This window comes from Uloborus diversus, chromosome 4 (assembly GCF_026930045.1).
Source record: "Uloborus diversus isolate 005 chromosome 4, Udiv.v.3.1, whole genome shotgun sequence".
Taxonomy (NCBI): Eukaryota; Metazoa; Arthropoda; class Arachnida; order Araneae; family Uloboridae; genus Uloborus; species Uloborus diversus.
In genome coordinates this window covers 178,890,553-178,917,257 of record NC_072734.1, presented here as the reverse complement: position 1 = coordinate 178,917,257, position 26,705 = coordinate 178,890,553, and the positions used below count along the sequence as shown (strand labels likewise).

Below are 26,705 nucleotides of genomic sequence, written 5' to 3'. Positions count from 1 at the left end.
GGGAAATGAAACATCTGATGAGCGTGTTCTGTTCATTTCAGTGTGACTGCTTAATTTAGAGGCTAACACACATCTACAAAAGCTGGCATCCCTAAAAGCTAATAGATACAGTGAAACCTGCGTAAGTTGACCACTTGCGGTGCAGTACTTTGGTGGTCAACTTAGACAGGTGGTCAACTTATAAAGGGGGCAATGATTTTTTTTTTTTTTTTTTTTGAATTCTTGCACCATGACACCTTTTGTAATTCTTGCAATTGACACCTACTCTTTCTGTTTAACTCACTTTCATTGTTTAGCATTACTTTGAAACAAATAATTTAAGATATTATTCAAATATTTTTAGAGATTATTTTCCCAGAATGACGTATAATGTGTCGTAAAAATTTAAAATTTCAGTAAATTGATCAAAAAAAAAAAAGCCTTATTCTTTATGAAAAGTTACTTATTTTATATTAATAGTCCCCCAAAAATTTATAGCTAATCAAAAATTACAAATTTTTCGCTTAACAACAGAAGAAAAACAAGTTTGGAGAATAAAAGGGTTCTTAGTAGTTTTCCCATGTGGTTAAACTCAAAAGGAGGTTTAGTTATGCTGCTGTTTCATTTAGTTGGTAAAATGCTGGTCTGGCATCAAAAATATTCTTGGAAAGCTTTAAAAAAAATAAAAAAATAGTTTGCTAGATAAAATTTTAAAAAATAAATCAAATGGTCAACTTACAAAGGGTTTTTTACAATACTCCAAACCAAACTTGGTGTTCATTAGTGGTCAAGATAGACAGGTGGTCAAGATAGAGAGGTGGTCAAGATAGAGAGGTTTTCCTTCATTATATAAGATAGGACTAATTCCGTTCCTGACAAAAGCGGTCAACATAGACAGGTGGTCAACTTACAAAGGTGGTCAACTTTACAGGTTTTACTGTACTTCCATTTTCGCCTGTAAACTGTTTGACTTTCAATCTCATCGGTGGTCAGACAATAAAGATATTATATTTATGAAGATATATCTATAAAGATATTTATTTTTAATTTTATTAGCTGCTTTAGAATTTACATAAATATCTATTTGAGAGAGCAACAGCAATTTTCGGGTATTATAAACAGTATAGTCTTTTATTTTCTACTTTTTAATCCGAACCAAGCTAATAGAAATAATCTAGATTCATCTCGTTTTTAAACATTTTATTCATGTAATGCTATGCAGTTTTTCTTTTGAATTAAAATAAAATTACCTTCAGAAGGGTCCGATGGGACTAACGCTGCTTTGCAGACTGTACTTCGTTTTCTTCAGACGACGTTAACTTTCTCTTTTTAGAGCAATCCTTTTCGTCATTTTAATTTTTTTCTTTGAGTTGAAAAAAGCTTGTTATCGGTCTTGTTCGTTTCATTATGCAGCAACTTTCACTTAGAATGTACTACTTTAAACAGACTGTACGTTTCCAAAAGAATACGCAGTAAATACTGGCTGAAGAATCAATGTGATTGCAATGGATACTCTGGTTAGCAAAGGTTGTTTTGACTATGACCTATGACACACACGAGACCAGACCAACAAAAACCTCTATCGTCTCGAATTCCGGTTATGCTATCATTTTCGGATTCGAAGCCCAATGATCTTCAAAGCAGCAAACAAAAACATGTTCTTCAACTCAGAAACAGAGAAATTGTCTTCAAGAGCTGAGGATGCAGTAAATGCGTTCCACGAATAGGCTTTCCAGGAAGATTAACCAAAGGACAGTCGTTTCGCGCACTTTCTTGGAAGAAGAGTTAAGGGGTGAAATTCACAGGTTTGGCATGTTAAGATGAACATTAAAGTTCATGGTGAAAGGTCATTCAAGTTAAAAGCCATTTCGCTCTGTTATCTGGATTAGTACTGTTCTTTGGTTGCTCTCTTTCTTAAAATTGTGATTCCTTAAAAAACCGAAATGATAGGAGTGAAAAGAAAGTATAAGTTTTTTTTTTCAAGTGATGAAAAAAGGAAAATCGTAGACTACTGGCCAAGTTAGATTTGCTGCAATTGCTAACCTCAAGAGGATAAATAATGAATCCAAAAAAAAACAGGGACCAAAAAGCAATAAAAGACTTTTCTTGAAAAAGATATGCTTAAAGTTTCTTTTACTGTCAAAATGATTCCTTAAACTCACAATAAAGCACTTAATAATGTAATAATAGAATAAATACCTAACAAAACTAATAAAGAGGAATTTTAATCAAGAGCCCATATTGTCTTTAGCATTGATTTCAAATTTTCACCATCATCTTTCAAATTTCTATAAAAAGTTTCTTAAAGCCTCCGTAATTCAAAACCTCTTTATCTCGATTTTTTTAAATGTGAAATTCGAAATATACAGATTCAACTGTATGCAATATTCCCACTGCGCAACTCATAAAATTAAACATATTTAACAATTTGCAGAATCTATGACAAAGAAAGGCTGCCTATACGTGGATTTAACAAGCAATCTCATTTCTAAAGCGAAGTGTCAAATTTCACTCAATTATCAAAAAATTGTCGCAGCAGAGAGAGGCGTCTTTATACTTGAGGGTCATTCATGGAGCAGATTTTCAATGGCATTGGGGGGGGGGGGGGGGGGCGAAGTGAATTTTTGACCTTTGTTACACAGAAAAAAGTCGTAGTGATTTTTTTTCTTTTTCTTTTTTTCTTTCTCTTCCCTCTTCTTTCTCTCTTTTTTTTTACGATTAACGTTTCGGGGGGGGGGGGGGGTTGTCCCAACCCCCCCTTAGCTACGCCCCTGCGCATTGGAGACCATGGAAACAAATATGAGATGGCGAAACTGTTTTTGTTTCATTTTGTTAGATTCCCGTTGAATCGACGGTAATTTTTAATTTTTCGATATTTGTAATATGAATCACAGTATTGCAGTTTTTTCTGTATCGCTTCGGCGGAGCTACAAGTTTGAGGCCCATCGAAATACATTCTGGGGCCCTATTTCTTTATCACAGAAGTTGTAAAATATAGGCATTTTTGTAATTCCTACGGTTCCCCTATGGTTATGGGGCCTCTCGCGCAATTACAACAATTGCTATATTTTAAATCCGCCACTGCACATCAAAACAAACTCGGGTGCAAGTATTAAAAGGGTTTTTCTGCTCAATGTTTATGATTATTTTGAACTCTATTTTTTACGACTATTTTTTGTATTTCAGAGAACACTTATGTGCCCCTCCTCCCACTCCCTCAATTTCTGAAACTAAACTCTAGTTGTACTTCTGAGTTGTTTAAAACTAACACCATTCATAAAATTAGAGATTTTTTTTTCAAGCTTTAAAAATTGCTTATCTATTGTTTAGGAAGAATTTCGAGCATTAATGTAAGAAATTGATTAAAGACGTTTTGAATGGTGACATAATTTGGAAAACAAAGGGACTTTTGAATTTTTTCTTCGGAAGTGCTGAAGTAGATTCAGAAACTCTTCCGAGGCGTTGATGGTAGCGGTTCAGTACTATAAAAAGGGGGCCGAAGTTGGGGCCAAAGTTTAATGTTGTGAATTACTCCAAAATCAGAGGTTGACCCCCCTAACCCACCCTCGTCTTTTCAAGCATTTCTTAAATATTTAACGATAGTTTATTTTGATCAAGAAATGTCATTTTGCATATTTCTTATATTTGTTTCACCTATATTTCGTAATGAGCCATATTTTTTGCATAATTAATCACGATCGATTTTTTTTCTGTTGTAAGTAACTATTTCTATGTATTTATGTAAAATCAATGAATAAGTTATTTTTGTTTTCATCATATTTTTAATAATATGTTGTAGAAAAGTTTCAAGGATTTTCTAATATGCATTTTTTTTAAATTTCAGAAAATTATTATTAAATTGAAAAATTTAATTTGAACTTGTTTCTAGTGCTTCAAAAAAGATTAAACAATCAAATTGTTCAATATTACGTGTGCAAACATCAGATCAAGAACATATATGTATTCAGTGATTAACTTGGTGTAAATATTGAGTTTGTGTATTTTGGCTGCGTTTTAAGAACCTCGCTCTTTTCATGGCTATTTCTTTTTTCCGTAAAATTTGTGTCACTGTTATAGCTTTTATGAAAAGTGCAAACTTTTCTGTTCATAAACTTTAAATAAGTATAAAAATATTCCTGTTTGGATTTAATATTGTAATTTATCTGTTACCTTTTTTGTTTAATTTGATGACTAAAAAATGTCTACGTGCACTCTTTCCACTTTAATTGCGTAATTTGTTGACGGTTTCATAGTTTTATTCTTATTATTTTCTTTGAATGATTAAACATAATTTAATGTTTTTTAACTATCTTTAGTGTACCTAAATCCATGCATTATTACAATATTACTTAAATCTTAGTTATATGTTCAATTAAAAAAGAAAACAAATCAATTGGTTATTAAACAGTCTCGTTGGTTTTTTTTTTTTTTTTTTTGACTGTTTTTTGTCTTCCATCATACAGCAGTCGGAAAAGGAAAAGCATAACTACACCCTGTACGATCCAAAAGTTCGAGGGACAAGCTGTACTATCAAACCTTACCCAGAATAGTTCACACTACCGAAGCACATGCACCTTCAAAAGGTCACCTTGAGGGACTATGTATTTCTGCCAGCGTTCATATAGCTTTTAGAAACACTCCTGTCCGACGAAACGTTACGTTATTTGTTTGTCATATCAGAGTATTGACCAATCGAACAGTGCGTCCTCAACATGAAAGTCGACTTCTTCCCCACGATGAAGTTAAAGCAGCAGCGCAAGAGGCCTTACAGAAGGTTGCGACAAATGTGTTCCAGGAGTCCTTCTAAAAGCTATACGAACGTTGGCATAAGTGCATAGTCGTTCAAGGTGACTATTTTGTAGATATATGTACTTCGGTAATGTGAACTATTCAGGGTGAGGTTTTATACAACTTGTCCTCGAACTCTGGGATCATACTACGTGCGTATGAGTTTTCAACTTACTATTTCATAACGTTTCTGAGTGGCGCAAGTTTTCGCGCATTAAGACATCACAAAAGAATTTGCGATAATTAACTAAGGAGGTGTTCAAAATGGATATTTTGGTCATCTATATGTTCTTAGGTACATATGCATGTACACATGTGCCGAAAAAACTTGTGAAGTTTAAATTGGGTAATCGTAAAATAGAAATTTAGGTCGAAATCTGATTTTTTTTTTTTGTGATTACAATTCCTTATTCGGAGCAAGGAAGCAAAGTGAAAAGAATTAATGATCCTTTAAATCCCTGACAATCTTATAAATTTATTTCTGTTAGATTTTCTTTTTTTTTTTTGCCATCGGCCTGTGGCATCGGCCATCGGCCATTTGGAGGAAAACAATCGGCAATCGGCCATCTTTGAACAATCGGCCAACAATCGGCATCGGCCCATCGGCCAAAAAATGCCATCGGTCGAGCCCTACTGTCTAACAAAAGATATTTAAAATAAAATGAACATTAGTATTGAAATATCACTAAATCATTAAAAAGTGAAATTGTTTTCATTTTATAATATATAACATATTAATTTAGGAAATTTAAAATGTAGTTCCATGAGCTGAGAGATTGCATGTGACTAAAGCTAAAAAACCACTTTTTTTTAAATAAATTTTTAAATAAAAAGACAATATTTTCCCACAAATAATATTTTCAAACCTTCATTTGAAAACTTATTAGTTAACAAAATGCATAAAAAAAAATTTCACCATGAAATCTGAAACAAGCGAGTATGAAGGGTTACACATTAGTATTTTTAGAAGCCCTAAATTTTTCTATTAAAACAAAAATGCACAATTACAGTAAACTCTGTTAAGAAGTACCAGATACTAAGGGATTTTGTATTACGTGTTCATTGTACATTTTATAATCAAATACATATACACATTAAAATAAAGTACCTTCCATATCTAAGATTTGCTTTTTTTCAGTTTCTAACTTTTCAATCAACAGTGTGTTTTCTTCTTGTTGTTTCTGCAGTTTTATTAAAACCTACAAGGACATACATTTTAACTAACATTGGTGAATATTTTATTATAGTAAAAAAGGAAACATAAAACCATTTTAAATGGTGGTTACACCATTTCAACACACAGAATTATATTTTTAACCTATCTATTTGCTCATTACTTTAGCTTATTTTACAGTATATTAAATGTTTTGTATAATTACAGAATTAATCTGCAGAAACTGCTCGGAAAATTACAAAGAAATGTTTGACAGAAAAAAAAATGTATGCTGATAGAAGTTCAAGAGAGAAATATTTATGAAAGTTACAAAAATTTATAATATGCATAATGAAAGACATATTGCAGCAAAACAATGGACACAATCTTAAAAATTAAAGTGACACTTCAACATAACTAAACATAGAAACTGTATACCAAAATATAAAATTTGGCAGTAAATTCACCTGTTTGTTCTCAAGGCTTAGAGTATCAGTAATGGATTTTTTTTTCCTTCATTCTTCATGCATGTTACTTTGATTATTATATTTAGGTCATTCATTTTCAAACTTTCAAAATGTGAACAGGATTTTTTAGGTAATTTCCCAAGAGAAATTAAATGAAAGCTGCCAATCTTTAGAACATTATGACACCTACTGATAGCAAAATCAAAGACAAACTCCAGGGTTTTAAAAAAAACTCCAAGAAGCAATTTGAATACCCAATTCATTTTTCAATTCAAAATATTTTTAAGTATACGATTTCTTTATGTATTAATTTCAAGTATGTTGTTTCAGAAAGCTTTAGCACTAAGAAATATATTGACGAGAGTATAATGTATTGGAAAAGTATAATAACGTTAACTTTTTTTTCATGATCGAGTAGTTATTACACACTGAAAAATATATAAAGAGTTTAACTCTGAAATATTGTTTTTAAAATTTATTATTTTTTTCATGGAATATAACATCCAAGTAGTGAAAAACCTTTCAAAACAAATAATTTAAATTTGTGTGGTTTAATAATTTTTAAAATTTTTTTAACCACATTTTAAATCAGAATTGCAATAGTAGAAAGAAAATAAAATTTGAACATATATGAAGCACCTAGACGCAAAGGGGTGTAATTGCCGAAATTAAAATTTTGGAAATAACTAGTACAAATGGTAGGATAAACTCTTATCTATTTGTGGGCAAGAGATGGTACTACAGTTGAACTCACTTAGAGACCATGAGCACGAAGAAACCGTGATACTTGCTCGTTCAAATCAAGTGCTCGTAAAAATGAGTTTGAGATAAAAAGATGAAGTCGTATTCCTTTTTCTGTTTTTACATTATAATTCTTATTCATGCACCAAAGAACTGTCTGCTCTGAACTGTCTCATTGTCTCTTTCTTGAGTTTTCAAGGAATATTCTTAGCCTGAAAAACATCGTCATCTGTACCACTGGCTTTGGGAAAAGTCTGAAGTTTTTCTGCATGTCAAAAATCATCGATTATGTAAAAGTTGTTAAGCTTCATATGTCGTAATCACTGTTGCTTTGATTATTTTTTTCATTTGCATTAGCTTGAATTTGTGTTACAACATCCTCAGAAGTATATCTAAGATGTGATAACATTGGCATCAACAAATAGTTTTAAATTGTTTTTCTACTCCACAAATTCAAAAAAAAAAAAATCATGACTTGATCTCTGGACAAGTTACTTATCACAAGCTTCCTGTAGACTTCAGAATGGTCAAATGGTCAAGAAACTTTTCCAAGAAAGAATAAGCTTAGTTGTAAGTAACAAAATGTTTATAAATCATAAAAAAAAATATTTCTCGCTTTAAGAGGGATTTACTCGTTAAATGCTACTATAGATTTAAAATTGTACTATACAAAATTATTCTGATTTCCTCGTTAAATCTCAGTTCTCCTAAAATCAGGTTTGTTATAAGTGAGTTCGACTGTAGTAGCCTTAATAGGTGCTGCTATACATCATGATTTGGAAAAACTTTTCATGGAAAGCATACCAAAGGTTTGAACTAAGCACGTGTTTTGCTCAAAACTTTAAAAAGCCCACTCACATCCCTTTGCTTCTCGTTTGTTATCTTATAAAGAATGATAGTAAACATTTATCATTATATTTTTAAAACATATTTACCGTTGATGAATTTAAAAGATACTGCAATTTTTCTTCTTTAGAATCTGGGGGAAAAATAACATTGAACTTTAAAAATGTTACCAAAACCTTAAGAATAACAAAAGTACAAATTTAATAAGAGAAAATGCAGCTATAATAAATTAATTAGTATAGTTCAAAATATTTTTGTTTAAGAGTAACTAATACAATGTTAAATGTTACTGAAATTTAATAATGTATAAAAAAGGATTTTCATGAGAATAAAAATGATCTAAAAATTGAATATTTACTTTGAGTCTCAATTTCAGAATTTTCCATGTTGTCAAATGACTGGAAAGTTTCCACCAAGTTTTTTAAAGACTTGAAAAATAAAAGTACCAAATCAGTCATACTGTTTATAAAAATATATGCATAAAATAAGAGTACTAGAAGCTAGTAAAGTAGTAACAGACTTATGCTATAATCAACATAAAAGCTAAATGTTTCATGAATAGAATAGCATAACTGAAATATCAAATAATTTTAGATAAAAAACACTTGCGTACATTGAAAGTTCGTGGAATAGCAAGAAAGTTAAAGCAATATTTTAAAAAAGTGTATGGTAGGGGGATCATATGCGAAGCAAAGAGAGCAACTACCCCCTCACTTTCAAAAGTAAGTGAGTTTTACCCCTCCCCTTTTCTAAGTTAAAAATCGGCCATCAATCGAAAAATGACAAAATTGATTGATTCACATGTTTATTAAAAGAAGAATCGACTTAATAAGTTTGTGTTTTATATTTTTCTCATGTTATTCTTCCATAAAAATTAAAATGGAGCTTGGAATTATAGGGCAGGTGCCAACAGTCTCTTTTTATGTTCCTTTTTTTTCTTGAGAATAACACAAAACATATTTATAACATTCTCAAATAGAAAATAACAGAGAAACATAAGTGTTCAACATTCTAAGACCTTTTTCAAAAATGTTTTAAGAGGTTGTGCAATCTTCTTTACTAATAATAAAGATGAAAGTCTCTCTGTCCGGAGGATGTCTGGATCTCTGTGACGCGCATAGCGCCTAGACCGTTTGGCCGATTTTCATGAAATTTGGCACAAAGTTAGTTTTTAGCATGGGGGTGTGCACCTCGAAGCGATTTTTTGAAAATTCGATGTGGTTCTTTTTCTATATCAATTTTAAGAACAAAAATGTAAGATAGACGAGTAAATTGCGAAATTATCATAACGTGGAACCTAACATGGGCACAAGCCAATTGGGGAGATATCAAATTATCATAACGTGGAACTGTAACATGAGTACAAGCCAATTGGCGAGAAGATTCACCATACATTATTTGTAAATATACAGGCGAACCAAAAGACCTTTTAATTTTTCTATTACGGGCAAAGCCGTGCGGGTACCACTAGTTACCAATAATAAAGCTGAAAGTCTGGATCTCTGATCCACATTTTGCGAGTTGCTCTGCAAAAATGGTGAAACTCTGCGGCTCCGCAAAAAAGTTATTTTTCTCCGTATTTCCTGGTCGAACGTTTTCAAGCTTATATTTTGCTATTATCATGTCAAACATGTAAATATGGGAAATTAAAGATGATTATACTCAAAGATTGAAATAGTGTTTAAAGCTGTTTTATTGATTTAAAAATAATTATTTTTATACTAGTACTGAAAATGATTATTAAAGTTCTAAAACAGTTTTACTTATGTGGTTTTAGTTATTTTTATTGGTTTTTATACAAAATACCAAACTGCTCCGCAAATTTACAAATTGCTCTTCAAAATTATCACAGATGCTCCTCAAATTGTTCCTCCAGGGTTAGCAACCCTGTGTCTGTGACGCGCATAGCGCTTAGACCATTCGGCTGTTTTTCTTGAAATTTGGCACACAATTAGTTTATAGCATGGGGGTGTGCACCTCGAGGCGATTTTTTGAAAATTCGATTTTGTTCTTTTTCTATTCCAATTTTAAAAAAATTTTACCAAGCAAATTATCATAACGTGGAACATGGGCGAGCAAATGAATATAGCAAATTGGCTCGCTTGGTCCCAAAAACACCGTCAAAAATCACTCAATCATTGGCGGCAACGTTCTATGAAGAGTGTATAGAAAAGCTTGTGCACATGTACAACAAATGCCTAAATCGTCAAGGTGATTATGTGGAGAAATAATATTCATTGTACTTTACTTTTTATAGTACAATCATTTTTGTACATTCACCCTTTTTTTTTTAATATCTAAACGCAGCTTGAAAAAAAAAACAACCCTCGTACAATTTTTTTTTTTTTTTTGTAGTAAGTTACTGCCCTAAGCCAGGGTTAAGGCAGAAATACTTAAAATTCACCACCAGCTCAGTTATTCCAAGTACAAGCTAACCAAATGACCTCGTAAATTTTCTACCACGGACAAAGCCTTGCGGATACCGCTAGTACTTTCATAAAACAAACAAATTACTTTTACATTGAAAATCGCTTCTCACCTCAATTTCTTCATGACTTGTAGCTAAATTTGCTTCCAGCTCTTTATTTAAAACTGATTCTTGTGTCAACTTCTCATTCAATTCTGAAACTCTTAAAAGAAACAACTGAATTTTAAATGAAACTAAAAGCTAAGCAAAACACAAGAAATCAATCATTTCCTCACTAAATATGTTAAAAAATTAAAATATTTATGCACACAAAACTAGTTCAACCTATTTTTTTTAATAATCTTCATACATAAATGGTTACTTCTGTGTGTGTGTGTGTGTGTGTATGTATGTCCAGGATAATCTTCAAAACTACTGGATCAATTTTAACCACTTTTTCACCATAGATAGCTACATTATCAGAGAGCAACTTAGACTATAATTTATTATTAAAAAACTTAGCTTAAAAACGTTATGATGGAAAACAGTAAAGGTCATGTAATTTCCCCATTAAATGAACAAATATAAAACCCATTGTTATCGTAATAATGAAAATTTTTAATCAAGGCTTCTCTCGAGCAAACATGAGTTTAAGATCATTTAAACATTTGGAAACTCTACTTTTTGAACACTTAAGGAAACATAGTAAAGAGCTTTCTGTGTGTGTGTGTGTATTATTTAATTGAATAAAGCGCACGGTTTTTTTTAGTAATCTTTGTTTTTGTAAGTTCATATTTTGGAAATTCTTCCAATTTTTATATGCTTCAATTCGTGCTTTCGTTTCTAAATGAATACTTGTTCGTTCTTTATACTTATTGCTATTTTACTTTTATGGGTAAGGAAGAAGCTCGATTTTTAATCACATCAAAGCAATGTGTTTTGAGTTCCCTGAGTTAAAAAAGAAAACAAAAGAAAGTAGCAATTGTTTCTCACAATTATTATTGACCCAGTCAACGCCGATTATTTTTGATGAAAATTAAACGCTCTCAAAACAGGGCTTTTGGATCAATCCATCCCAAAAATTTCTTTTCCTTTTTCCAATGCTGTCATTCGTCTAAGAGTTCATTAAAAGGTAAAAGTAGGCGGAGGAAGGGAGGGGGGTCACGGATGATATCACTTCCATGTGTGTGCCCATGGCCAAAGAGGCACTTGAAACTAACCTATTAATGCAATTATGTATTTTAAATAGATTTCTTCACATACACACAATAATTTGCAATGAAAATGAGGTTTAAAATGTCATAACAGAGACTGCCACAAAATTTGGTATGCTTCATCTTTTGATAAATCTATGAACATTGTCTTTTAGCTGCCAGGCACTTCTTAATAAAATAAAAATAATTTTAATTACTTTGTTATTCTTATAAAATAAAGGGAAAAAATAGCAAAACTTATACGAACTTTGTTCTTTTTACAATTAAAAAAAAGGAGGTGGAGATAGAGGGATATTAAAGACTGGTCTAAATCATGATTTTTGCTTCTGGTTCAATTCATTTAGTTTAATAACCTTATTACTTTTTGTAAATTCCCTCCCTGGCTATGTAATCTTCATCTATTTCTGAGCTTGTGTGGTTTGCAATCACAAAAAGAAAAAAGTATGGAACTTTTATTGCTTGAGTTTAACATTAATTTTACAAGTGAAAGTTGTGATTATTCAAGAATCTTAAAAACTTAGAAAACCAAAAGTGGACATCAAAATATGACAGCATATCTACAACAATGTTAATACAGCTGCTAACTTTTGTGTAAACCCAAGGGAATTTTTAACACATCAGATAGTGATTTGCTTTGAAATACTTCATTAAATTAAAAAGGACTTTAACATAATTTTATTAAACACTAAAATTACCTTAAATTCCAAACCTCAGCTTCTTTCAAAAGTTGGTTACAATTCTGTTGCAATTGTGTCAATTTTTCTTCTCTATCTTCTTTGTATTGCAAAAATTCTAATCTCTCTTTTTTCAATTCATTTATTTCACTTTCATTCTATTTTAAAAAAAAGACAAATTTAAAATACTGAAATAGAAATAAGCAAATTATTGTTGAAAATAGCAACAAAATAAAAGATGAATTACTTTATAGTAAGGCAATTAAAAAAGGAACATAACGAAAGATTAAAACCTAAGCAGAACTTGGCAAACATATACGCAAGCTAAAAAAAATTCTTTAGGATAAATCTTTTTGGTGAAATTTTGTGATAGTCCTAGCTTAAAAAGTAAAGTAGGAATGTAGATTTGAGTACCTTCATTTCAATTACATATTCAATGTTAAATTTTTTAATAAATCTAATTATTCATCAGTTTAAAAGAGAAGTTTTACTGAAAGAATTTTTCAATTCTAAGATATGAGATGCGTTTTTCTCTTGTCAAAGAATATTTGTATCTGACCTTAGATGCTGCCCCCCTCCCCTCCCTGAAAAAGATATAGCTCCTTATGAAGTAAAAAGAACATTAAGACAATTTAGAAAACTGTTTTAGAATATGTACATAATCTTTTTTAAAAAAAGTCTTTCAACACTAGAAGATGAAATAGAACATTTGCAACCTGCGACTGAAATTTAAAACGCTTAGTTCTTAAGTGGGCACAGATCTATAAATTTTGAGCGCCCTCTGCAAAAAAATTTGCAGGCCTCAAAGCCACAAAGCCAACTGTATTGATCCCCCCCCCCCTCTCAAAAAAAAAAAAAATCTAAACTAGTGGTTGTTGTTACTTGATTGATTGTTGTTTTAACTACTTCAATATTTCTACTCAAATATTGAATTCATTTGTTTTAATGTTTTTATCTATTTAGGATAAATATTATTTTAAGTTTTTTTGACTACCTGTTTGTTTGCACTACTGGAGAATTATGTGATTTTTTTTTTAATCCTGCTTTTCGGAAACAGTATACCTGAAGATACAGTAAAGGCAGTATTTTCAATGATGCTGATGTCCTGGTTTGATTACAAAAGTTATTGACTTGATAACATTACAGGGTTGCCACGGAAGTTCAAGAATGAAATTCCCTGACATTTCCAGGTTTTCCAGGTGGTTTTGAGAAAAATTCCAGGCTATCAATCTCCACCTTCATTTTGCAACAATAATATACACACCTCAAATTTTGATAAAACTTACCTCATTTTCAAACTTTACAAACAATGGTTACCAAATTTAATTTAATTAAGCTGAAATAATCAAAAATATGTTCAGTAGGGTGGTTCAAAAAAAATTTTTTTCAGCTAGAGTCCAAGACACCCCTTATTATTATTTTTTTAAAAAAACTTACTAATAGTATTGTGCTGTAAAAGTTTTAGCTTCTTACTCAAATTTTAAGAGTGTTCTCAATGACCCCTTAGTTTAACATTAGCCCTAGCATAGAAAAAGTCACAAATTTAGAAATATTTCCCCAGCTGTTTTTATTTACTTATTTATTTTTTTTTTCTAAATAATTATTTAATTGCAATGTATATGAATGTAACTCGTGTATATTATAATAGGTAAAATTGTTTTTTTCAATTCAATGTATTTTTTTAACCCCCTCCCCATACTTATGAAGTTTGTGGAGGGGGTTGAGCACCCTCTTTCAGTTGAAATAGGAAGCTAAAATTATTTTAGTATATTACTATCCACAAGTCTAAAAACATTGAGTGGTGTCCTGTTTTCTAGGATAAATCTTTTTTTTTTTTTTTTTAAGTGTATTTTTGAACCACCCTAATGTACTAACACAAGTGAAGCAAATCACTGTAAGAAAGAATTACGAATTAACGTAAATGTAGCATATCTTCTTTTCAATAGCGAGAAGCCACTGCCTTACATCAATTGAAGGAACTGCCAAATAAACAATTGTGACATCCGGATGTATCACAAAAAAAAAGTTAATTGCTAATAGTCCTGAACTAAAAACTTATGAAACCTTTATTGCCTTCCGCAACTCCAATCCATCAAATTCTCAGCGCTTTTAGACTTTGTCCTGTAAAAAAATCATGCATCTTTTAGCTCCACATACTTCCCCTATTTGTTGCTCATAAAGCCGGGGTGCCCCCCCCCCAAGTTCGATGGCAGAATCCCTCCCCCCACCTTAATGTTTCTGAACGCCTTAGCGGTCTTTTATTTTTAACCCTCTTTTATTTATTTTTAATATTTTTTTTTATTTACCTATTTATTTATTTTTAATTATTGTTTTAAAAGAAAAGTTCTGCACTCGCTCCGCAATTAAATGCACACACCACACAGAATAAATATAAAGTAAAATAAAATAAATAATTTGAATAAAAATAAAGTAAAATAAATAATTAAAAAATCCTCCCAAAAATGTTGATGGCGCAACTTGCGCCATAATCCCCCCTCCTCGTGTGAGAAATAATCACAAAACTCTCTGATGTGCAGATTTTTTTTTTTAATTGGATTACTTTTATTTTGAAAAAAAGAAGCGCATTGAAGCCAGTCATTAAACATCACTACCAAAATACTAAAAGATTAGCGATACTCCTGTAAAAAAGAAACTTTCTAAATTAAAATTGTCTAATGAACTAAATTTACAGAACAAAATTGTTTAGAAAAATACGATTTCATTAATTAATTTAAAGAAATAATATAAAAAGATTATTGCAGTTCATTAAGAATTTCTGTGGCACTCGCAGGCAAAACAACGTGCTGCACATCATAAACAACTTCAGAATTGCTGACCTAAAAAAGCAGTGTTTAAACAGAGCTCGCTCAAACTACGAAGAAAAAAATACCTTCTGTGCATGTCCGCAGCCAACTACTATGGGGCACTGATAAAATGAACTGCAGGGGGAAGGAGAAAGAGGGGAAGGGAAAAAAAAGGACGAATGGTGGCAGGAAAAACAAAGCTGAAAGAATTTTTTTTTTTACATCATAGAGCACGCGCCCGCTAAGAACTATCGGAAAATAAAAGAAATTGTCCTGACATTTCCAGAAAATTATGCTATTTTTCATTTTTCCTGACATTTCCCTGGCCATTTTCATTTTCCCTGACAATTCCAGGTTTTCCCGGTGCGTGGCAACCCTGCATTACTTGGCTTTTTCAAGTTTAAGGCAGCATTGAAAATACACGAAGGTCTATTTTTTTCTCTTTCAATTTCGTTACAATCTGATTATTGTTAATGTTAATTGAGCATTATGCTGAAACATAGAAAAACCCAAAAAGAGATAACTTGGGATTCATGGCTATAAGAAAGATATAGTTTGCTTGAAAATTTAAGCTTTCAGGTATTGTAAAACTATTTTATGCATGAAAAGTGTGCAAACCAAATTTTTTTCATTCAAATTATAGTAAAATCTCAAGTAAAAAATATTTTTTGTAAACAACAAAATTTAAGTCACTTACTTCTTGCAAGATATCATTCAACCTGGCTATAGAATCTTCTAAATCCTGAAGCTTGTTTTCATTTGTATCTTTCTATAACAGTAAACAAATATTTAAAATAATACCTAGAAACAAAACTTTTTCAAATGTTGCTAAGATTTTGCGAGCAAAGGAAACAAAAATTATTATTACAACTTTTCAATATATAATATAATGTATAAAAAAATTTAGTTTTTTTTTTGGTATCATTTGTTCTCTGAAATTATTAGACATGCTTTTAATTTGAAAAGTTCAAAACAAGAAATACAACATTTTTCTTTCAATGTATTCATCCGTTTTTGAATGAAAATACACAATTTGCATGTTTGGACCAGGAAATAAACTACTAAACATTCTGAACCATCACAAAATACAGGGTGACATTTCACGTAAAAGCACTAATTTAGTTATGTCACAAATGACAGAGATGCCCAACCATCAGAACAAAGGTGAACTCCCCCCACCTAAATTTTATAAAGACCCCCTTCCCCAAGAGCAGGAACTCTGCCCCCCCCCCCCCCCATTTTAGAAAAAATATCCATCAGAACCTTCCCCTCCTACCCAATTTCAATGTCACAATCTGAACCATGGGCGCCCTAAAATGGCCACCCGTGCCTCTAATGCTTTCAAAACAAGTTTCAGATTTTACGCAAGTAGCACATGAAATAACATTTTGGCAAACATGTGATTTCCCCATTATCAATAATGGTCTCATCCGATTTTCCAAATGATTTCACAGGTGATAGGGTAAAATCAACAGTTTAACAGGATATCCTAAGACGTTACACTAACATAGTAAATCTGCGATACCAAACATATTCTATAGGCAAATTTATTGAGAAGCATAGGGGTTTCTTCTCCTTATTGTGAGAGGACATTGGAAAATAATATTAAAATAATAAACTTCTCGAAACAAACAAACAAAAAAAAAAAAAAAAAAGCCTGCCCCTCATCAGAACTCAGTCCTAAATCCACCCTGGGTTACAAGCTTGTATAATACTACTAGTACATGTTGTAATACACTATTACAGTCTTGAGCAAAGAAGAGACCGAGGGGACATGATTCAGTTGTTTAAATTTATTAAAATGAAAGATGTTACGGGGCTGAAGCTTAGCACTGAAAACAGGACAAGAGGTCATTGTTTTAAGCTATTTAAATCTCAGGCTAACATGGATATTAGGAAAAATTATTATTTTAGCAGGGTAGTGGAACCTTGGAACAGCTTACCGGAAGAGGTGGTAATGAGCAAAGGAGTAGATGGTTTTAAGAGGGCCATTGATCTTCACTGGAGATTGTAAATTGACCAGGACCAATCTAGCTGGGCCCAGAGCCTGTTGCTGGTCGTCACTTTTGTATTTGTATTTGTATTAGTGCTGCGACTCTAAAACCTATGCTTTAGCAATACAAAACATCGTGAAAAAAAAAAAGATTAGATGAATTTGCTGAATGAAAAGCTCTTGGCATTAGGTATAAGCATTTGAGACTCCTACTGGCTTAATACACGATGGAAATATATCCACTGATTCTAGATTAGTTCATCAAGTTCCAGGGTTCGAAAATATCGAAAATATCCCACATTTTAATACATATCAGATATTTTGATATCTATCCAATATTTTCAATCAGCACAAACTAAAGTACTCAAAATAGTAAATGCATCCTCAAATCACTCTTTATTTTCTTGTTTATTGTTAAAACAATATGTAGACTTAAAATTAAGGTTTCTTTCATTTTTAATATCTAGTATCTCATTTTTCATTTTTATCAATTTTAATCGAGTTAATTTAGCATTAGCTGTTTTACTCCTTTCTCTTCTGATAGCTACTTTTAAACAATTATGTGATTCAGTAGTAAAAAATATGCATTATGTCATTGTTTTAAGCTATTTAAATCTCAGGGTAACATGGATGTTAGGAAAAATTATTATTTTAGCAGGGTAGTGGAACCTTGGAACAGTTTACAGGAAGAGGTGGTAATGAGCAAGGGAGTAGATAGTTTTAAGAGGGCCATTGATCTTCACTGGGGATTGTAAATTGACTAGGACCAGTCTAGCTGGGCCCAGAGCCTGTTGCTGGTCGTCACTTTTGTATTTGTATTTGTATTATTCGGTGCACTGTCTTAAGACAATTTCTTTCTTTTTTTGGACCAACATTTAATATTTAATTTGGCACTTTTAATGTGAATCAAAATTGTTACACTCCTAATAATATTTAGAATACAAAATAATAAAGGAATATTACATTAATGATGTATTAACACATCATAAAAATACAGAACACAACTTTTTGGTTATTTTAAATAACAAATGAACTATACTGCCATGATTAATGTAAGTTTTATAACGAAAATAACATAGTTGAAAAAATTAATATCAAAAATATCAAAATATCATGATATTTTCAAAACAAATATCAGATATATATTGTGATATATATCGTGATATATATCGGCAAACCCTGTAAGTTCATCATCCTTTTCTACAGTTACATGTACGAGAACATAAAATACTTCATTGAAGTCGCAACAGGAAGACAAAGGACAGATGTTCATCTTCGCCTTCTTCTAACTATTCAGAAAGAGGCTGCATGTAAAAGAAATGTTGTATTCTAAAGTCTGCAACATGTTGCCCCAAGAATTGAGAAAGTGTAGACAAAAACTGATAAAGTAATTTGTTTAACATGGTTAAAGTTATTCATCACGTAAAACTAGTCAGCTTAAAAATTTATTTGTAGAAAAATGTTTTTTATTTTCTTCCAAATTGTTCCTTCTTTTCAGCAAGAGAAAAAAAACCTTGTGATACCCATTCATTTTCTGTCTATCAAAAGAGTTCAAAAATGCTTTCATAAAAACAATTCAGAAGCTGGAACAGTATAAAAAAAACTTTTGAGCGTTAAGAAATGAATAACTTAAATTATTAAAGAGTTCATCAACTTGCAAAATATGATCCTAACGTTTTGTTGTTGCTCCCTGTAAAACATCTTGTAGGCAACCTTGCGTTTCGTTTCATAATAGATGACAAAAAGTAACACCTATTTTTGACTTCTTTTACATCTTTTATTGTCACTTATTCTAATGTCTAAAGTGTTACAAATAATAATAATAATACATTAATATAGTATACATGGAATTTAAAAAAAATTAATAACATTAGCTCTTGCAAAAAAATAATGTATTAGCACTGGGTAGCATGAAACATTTGTAAAAGAGTTAATTAATGTAAAATGTTAAAACTCATTAACACCTCTTACATTTTCTTGAAGCTCAGTCTTTTCTTTATCAAAATCTTCAAGTAAAGCTATATATTCATTTTCCTTTTGCCTGAGCATTTCCAGTTCATCTAAGCGGTTTAGAAGTTCATTACTAGTTACCTAAAATAAGTACAGAAGGTTTTTAAAGCTTGACTGAGTAGGCATTGAACATTCGATTTCAAATATAGTTAGCAATTTCATTTTGAACTCATCCTGGAAAGAGAATACTTCAGAAAATGTTATTTTACCTTATTCTTTTCTTTCAAACATTCTATTTCTTTAAAAAGTGAAGTAACAGTATTTTTTTCATCGTTTAAAGCAGTTTCTAATTTTTTCAACTAAAAAGAACAAAACATGAAAGGATTAGGGGAAAAAAGTATTTATAGCATATATTTGCAAAACATTTTAATAAATACAAGAACAATTTTCCCTTTTTAAAATTGGAGCTTATAAAAAAGAACATTTTACACATTAAGACAAAATTTTTTGTGAAAAAACATCTAACTACAAAATGAGCATAAGAAAATTTGTTAAATCATTTAAAAGTTTTGCTTGGAAAAATACAGAACATTTCTTCAAGAATGATGAAAAAAAATTTCAGCAGTGAATAACCAAACATGATTTTCTTTTTTTTTTTGCTTTCAATAAATTAAATATGTTCATGCAGAAACATCAGACAGGGAAAAAACATATTTTGATGAATGTAATAATGATTTCATATGGGAGAGAAACAAAAGATATGGAATGATCAAGTACAAAGAACTACTATTCTAGTGCAGATTAGCACAAGCATAAAACAAAATCAGCTTAGCAAGAAAAAACATCACAACTTTTTTATCCCAACAATCGACAACCAGTCAATTGCTTTCGACTGGTTGATCTCAAAACTATTTTCAGTTGATTGTGACTATGTTTTGGACCTTGTTTTTTTGCCAGGGTACCACTTGTTAAAATTATTCTTTCTCAAAAAATTCGCTTGACTTTTAAAGCAAAAGTTCTTTGAAAAAGTTTCAAAATCCCTACAAATACCACAATTCTCAATAATAATAAAAAAATCTTGGTCTATTGTTCTTAAAAAACAAGTGCACGAAATTTTACAGATTTACAGATAAAAATTGATATAAATGTTTACAACAACAACTGTAATGCAACACAACAACTTTTAAGCAAGAAAACAATGTTTTTAATGGGATTTACATATTTTAAATTAAATAAATTGTGAAAGCATGCTAAATAAAAGGCAACTTTTTTTGCTACCAATGGGTAGATCTTTTCCGCCACTGTAAGTTTGAGCCCGCTTAAAAATGATTTGAGTCGCCACCTTAAATGGTGTGTGGAAAGGGCCTCGCCAATGGTATAAAAACCAATGGTCTCATGTACTAAAAAGTCGGCCATCTCATGTACTAAGCTGTTGATGAGTTTTAAACACGTATGCCCAATTCAAATTAGTGTTTTATCTTTACTAATAATAAAGCGGAAAATCTGTCTGGATGTCTGAATCTCTGTCTGGATATCTGTGACGCGCACACCGCCTAGACCGTTTGGCTGATTTTCATGAAGTTCGGCACAAAGTTAGTTTGTAGCATTGGGGTGTGCACCTTGAAGCGAGTTTTTAAAAATTCGATTTGGTTCTTTTTCTATTCCAATTTAAAGAAAATTTTACAAAGCAAATGATCACAACGTGGAAGAGTAAATCATGAAATTATCATAACGTGGAACCGTAACATTGGCGAGCAAATGAAAATAGCAAATTGGCAAGAAATTCGGAAACCATTATTTGTAAATATACAGGTGAACCAAATGACCTTTTAATTTTCAACTATGGGCAAAGCCATGCGGGTACCACTAGTGTAAAATAAAGAACTAACAGTACATTTTCAGTTTTAAAATAAACAATATTTTAGCATCCGAAATCCTTCTTATGTGACTTAATTTTTAACTTGACATTATTTCAGCAATTTGAAACAATTATTTAATAAGCATCAAAGTTCGTTTCCATGAGAGTGAAGATAAAATTTAAAGTCAGGCGTCTTTTTAACTACACTGTGCATACAAGACAACCAGGCACAGATGTCCAAAAGCTGGGCTTTGGAGACTTTAGCCTTTGAATTTCGAAAAACGTTCCACAGACCCCTATAAATGACCAAAAATGGCTTATTTTATATTAAAATAACTAGATATGTTACTACTTTTCATTAGAACTGTTAGATAAATCTATGATTAAAATCACTGAACAGGTCATGCAAGAAATTAAAAAGCAGAAAATTAATTTCAAAAAAATTCAGAAATTGAAAATAATAACCTCTGCGTTGGTAACCTCAAGTTTTTCTTCCAAAATGTTTTTCTCTGCAGAAAGAGTATATGCATTTTTTTCAACAGCTATGAGTTGAGCTAAATGTTAAGCAAGGAAAATAAAATTAATAATCATGATGGAAAAGAAAAAGAAATGTTGAATACAAAATTATATTATTGCAGCTCAAAATCAGAGAAACTAAAAAAAAGAAAAAAGTATGAAGCAATTACTATTATTTATTACTTTGTTCCTTGTCGTGTTAAGGATATTTTATTAGTGGCATATGGTCTTTTTTGTTGATGAGAGCAATTTCATTCCAGAAGGTAACTGAAGTATAGATGTATACATAAAGAATGTATGATGAGTGAAGCATATGAATGCCAAGATCACACAAGATTAAGTACATTGTGTAACATCACAGTACTCATTCTACAGATTAATCATTAAATACATATGACATTGCATAGTTCAAATCGGACAATATAAATAGATCTCAAAAAGTTTATTTAAATGTGAAATTAGTTTCTACAGATATTTTATTAGAGCAATGAAGTTTACAAAGTAGGCATTGTAAATAAGAATAAAGTAAAAGGTAACGAATAAATACCTTTGTGCTGAAGATTCAAAAACTCAGTAATCCAATGTCATAAAGCACAAAAATTGCAAAATATTGCAGACACGTGTTTCGGTGTTACAAGGAACACCTTTTTCAATGCAAAGAAATGTGAGCTTCTCGGATGACTTTTCATCCAGAAGCTCACATTTCTTTGCATTGAAAAAGATGTTCCTTGTAACACCAAAACACGTGTCTGCAATATTTTGCAATTTTTGTGCTTTATGACGTTGGATTACCGAGTTTTTGAAAGTAAAAGGTGTTTTTTTTTTGGCTACAAAGGAACTTTTAAATGGACTTTTTACATGGAACTTTTACTTTTCATGTGAGTGTTTTTTGTTTTGCATTTATTATTTTTCACCTAGTGTGAGCACAATTAAATAAAATTGAGAAATTAAATAAATATATACTACATCAAAATATTTATTGCAATTTTAATTTAATAGTTTTAATATTTGATTTCAAAAATGGGGGAAAAAATAACAACAATAAATAAACAACTATAATGGATATATAGGATACTATCTGGTGTAGAAATAAGTTTTCAAGGATTTTTTTTTAAAGTTTGATGTTTTATTGTGAAAAAATGGTTTTGTGTTCAGTTTTCGAAGGATTGTCCATCGTTGGTCACTACCTTTTTCCATCTTTCTGGCAATTTTCGGATGCCTAATCGAAAAAAGGATGCATCTTTTGATGCAATCCACGAATTGATCCAGTTTTGAACTTCTTCAAAATAGCAAAAGTGCTGATCCTCAAGAGCATGTGTCATCGACAAAAACAAATAGTAGTCGGAATGGGCAATATCTGAGCTATATAGCGGGTGGGGTAAGATTGCCCATTTCAGGGTATCGAGGTATGTTTTGACCAATGGCGCGACGTATGACCGAGCGTTATCATGTTGCGAAATTATTGTCGTGTCTCTCCTTATATTGCGGCCGTTTTCCCCGCAGTGCTTGGCTCAAATACATCAATTGAGTTCGGTAAAGTTGTTTGGCACTAGTCTTTGTCCAATAAAGCCTCCAATTCGGCGTCTTCAAACTTTTGTGGCTGTCCATCATGCTCTTTGTAATTGGTATCAAAATCACCACTTCTGAAACGTCTATACCAAAACTCGCACGTGGAAATTGAGGAAGCATAATCCCCGTAAACTTCTTGTGGCATTCGATTGCCTTCAGCCGCAATTTTCTTCAAATGGAAACAGAAAAGTGAACTTTCCTGCAAATTGTGTTTTGTTGGCACAAAAGTTGACATATTCAGAGCACACAGAAACTATGTTGTTTCCCCTTCAGCGAAATGTCACATACTGAAAATGAAAGTCTAACGATGAGGTTATAAAATGAAATTAGTTGCAACATTGTCAGTTTTGATTTAATACCAGTGACACCATCTCTTGAAAATCTTTTAAAACTTATTTGTACACCAGATTCACACAATTTCAATGTTAGACAATATATTCAATTTCAATGTTAAAACATTAGACAAATCTTAACCCACCAGGGTCTCGGCATTATGGCTAGTCAGGAAAAACAGCTATTTTTGGACAAATGATTGTCTATATGTTTGTTATTTGCTATTCAATTAAACAAAAAGTATTATGATAAAATATAATATTTCTAGCGTTTACATTTTCTACATACGTCTGTAGTGTGTCTGTGTGGGGGGGGGAGGGGGGCTAGTGATGATTAATCATTAGCAGAATATTTTTAAAACATAATACAATGTAGTACACAGGGCCTGATTACTGAATAGGCCAACTAGGCCATGGCCTAGGGCTCCTACTCTTTAGGGGCCTCAAATGGCTAAAATTGATTTTATGCAATGGCTAAAATTGTAAGGCTTAACTACATTAGGGCCCCAAAAGAGCGTTTGGCCAAGGGCCCACTGACATACTAATTGGGCCCAGTACGCTTGTTTCTACACCAGTAGTAACTAGCTTAACAACCAGTTAGACTACATGAAATATAATACAGCAGCTAAAGCTAAAACTTACCAGACAGTTTATTTTCTTTTGACTTCTCCTAAAAATATGAAAAGAAAATTTTTTTTAGTCACAAAATTAGCACAATGAATTAAATTAACAATTCATTCTATAGACTTCATTAAAGAAATATAAACATATACGACTAAAATAAAAAGCATTGTCATATAGCAGATATTTAACAGGTTTGTTAAGGGCAAAATCAACTCAATGTGTGATGAATAAATATTTTTCTTCAAAATAATCACACTATTAGAAACAGGTACACAGTTACTTCCTTGCCAACTTTTTAAAATTTAAAGGTTACTTTTATCACTTCAAGCTTTTTTAAATGGTTGAAAATATTTTGCATACATTACACAACTTAATCAAAATGAAATTGAATTCAGATAACTTGGATACTTAAAAGCTTGCACTTTTAAGTGATCCCAGGCTAACATTTAGAAATTTTCAAATGAAGTTTTAGTGAAAAAAAAAATTTATTTTTATGAAAAAATTCTAATTTTTGCAAAAAGATTGCATTTTCCAACATGAAAACACCAGAAGCATAAAAAAAGGCAAATATATATATTTTTTATTGAGTTAAATAGTTTTGGAACTGTATTTTAACAAAGATACAATAATCAACATTAGTAATTATTAATTTACTAGAAAATCGCTTGTTGAGGTATGACTGGTGAAAATTACTTCTACATTTGAACAAAGCTATTGCCTGTTTGGTGAAATTTTGATAGTTGAAATTGCAACCTTCACTCCAGCGAATCAACCCTAAACTCCAGTAGATAGCGTTAATTGTTGCCTACTTTTTCGTATCTTCATTCTCCTAAACTTAGTCAAGCCAGCAAAACAGTTAAGTTACTGGATCCAATTCAACCTTGTCAAGGTAAAGCATTTTCCTGCATGTCGAACATTGCCAAAAACTATTAGCAAATCATAAATAACTTACTGCGTTTTTGGTGCTTAACAATGAAATAATGCTGTCATGCATGGTATGGCGCGAGTTTCATTGTTGGTGACTTCAGAGCGTTACCTGATCAGTGATTTTGGACATTATATATGTGAGGACTGACACAGGAGTTCACAAAGTTAAAAGCAAAGCTGAAAACCTCTTGATTTTGGATACTTTTTGCTTACATTCCAACTGATTTTCCAGAACATGAGACTTCCCTGATTTCCCAGCACGTTATAACCTCCTATCAGTGCAGTCAAAAGCATTAAGATAAATTTAATATGCAAAAAAATTAAAAACTTGAAAAAGTTACTGAAATACAAATAAATTCAACAGTTGATTAAAAATAAGCTCCACGCTGAAAGTAATTTAAAACGAGCTGATGTGTGCATCAGATGACTTCCTTTTACTCCAATTTAATGTCATTTCCCCATTATTGGCATTTTTAATGTGATTCACTAGTTTACTCTCTAAATATTGCCAACAGTGGCCAAATTGAAACCAGATTTTTAAAAAAACGAAAAAAAAAAATCCCCAAATTTGTCGCCAAGTTGGCGACCAAAATACTGGCGATATATCGCCAAGTGTCCGCCAAATTATAACACCACTTGAGTTTACATCGAAATTAAGAATGATTTCCAACCAAAAAGGGACAAAAGACCCCTTTAGAAACACCCGAATGCAACCATAAGAGGAGGTGCACAACTAGAACGCCCACTAGGAGTCTATGTACCAAATTTCAACTTTCTAGGACATACCGTTCTTGAGCTATGGGACATACATACGCACATACGTCATGAGAAAACTCGTTGTAATTAACTTGGGAATTGTCAAAATGGATATTTCGCATGTCTGTACATTCTTAGGCACTTATCCAAGTGTGGTCGAGTCAAAAAAAAAAAAACCTCAACATTCATTTGGGGGTGATTAAAATGGAAATTAAGGCTGATTTTTGAGTGAAATTTTTTTTGTGAATACAATATTTTCTTTTTGTAAAAGGAAGTAAAAAACATATGAAAACATATGAAAGAAAAATGTTCTTAGTACCTTTATAAATACAATTGCTATAATGAGTAGAACGCACGGCACTGCACTAAGAGCTGTGAAAACAGGAACACGATGTGGGATTCCTTTTTGGTCCAGATCCATCAGAAAAGAATAAAACGGTTCAGGAACCTAAAAGAATAAGTAAAGTTGAAGGACTTACAGTGAACAATAAGTTGTACTTGAACTATTTCCTTTGAAAATGAAATTTTTCATACAAAAAGCATACAGAGAATAAATAAAAATTATTAAATTAAAAATTATGGAGGGGGAATTTAAAGTTTTTTTTATAAACCTATTGAGGAAAATAAATGCGGCCTCAGGCACAATCTAGCAAGGAGGCTCTGTGACAGATGTAAGCTGCTGATATTTATGATGAACCTGTTTTCCAATACAGCAGAAGTAAACTTATAGATCAATATTAAAGGCTCATTCAAATGAAACCAGGTCAGTGCGTCTAACTGCACATTAGACGTTAGACCATGCCACGTAACTGCATGTATGGAGACACCATCTATTGGTAGAGAGACTGACGCATGCGCAACGTTTCATGTTGTACAATGACAGTGTGATTAAACACCGAAGAGAAGGTGATCACACAATTTATCGTCCACTAAGAAACATATAATTTTTTGACCACAAAGAACCCACTCAGGGGGAAGGGGCCAACTCCCTGGGCCCGCTGCTTGTCGAGCTCCTGAAACAAGGAATCACCATCAATGCCCAATGTTATCAAGCCACTTTATAGAACCTTAGAGGAGCCAATGAGTTGAAACGGCCAGGCATGTAGT

The 26,705-nt window shown here is 31.7% G+C and overlaps 1 protein-coding gene across 1 annotated transcript in view; it reads right to left on the bottom strand.

Annotated features, from left to right (window-relative positions):
* Positions 1–26,705, bottom strand: part of LOC129221543 (transport and Golgi organization protein 1 homolog) — a 56,533-nt gene that overhangs the window by 15,586 nt on the left and 14,242 nt on the right. Inside the window, exons 6-16 of the mRNA XM_054856035.1 lie at positions 25,918–26,046; positions 23,934–23,961; positions 21,340–21,428; positions 19,286–19,375; positions 19,038–19,157; positions 15,771–15,842; positions 12,291–12,427; positions 10,514–10,604; positions 8,333–8,402; positions 8,064–8,107; positions 5,876–5,966 (exon numbers count right to left, since the gene is read on the bottom strand). Coding sequence (XP_054712010.1) covers positions 5,876–5,966; positions 8,064–8,107; positions 8,333–8,402; positions 10,514–10,604; positions 12,291–12,427; positions 15,771–15,842; positions 19,038–19,157; positions 19,286–19,375; positions 21,340–21,428; positions 23,934–23,961; positions 25,918–26,046 — 961 coding nt within the window. The remainder of the gene's footprint in view (positions 1–5,875; positions 5,967–8,063; positions 8,108–8,332; positions 8,403–10,513; positions 10,605–12,290; positions 12,428–15,770; positions 15,843–19,037; positions 19,158–19,285; positions 19,376–21,339; positions 21,429–23,933; positions 23,962–25,917; positions 26,047–26,705) is intronic.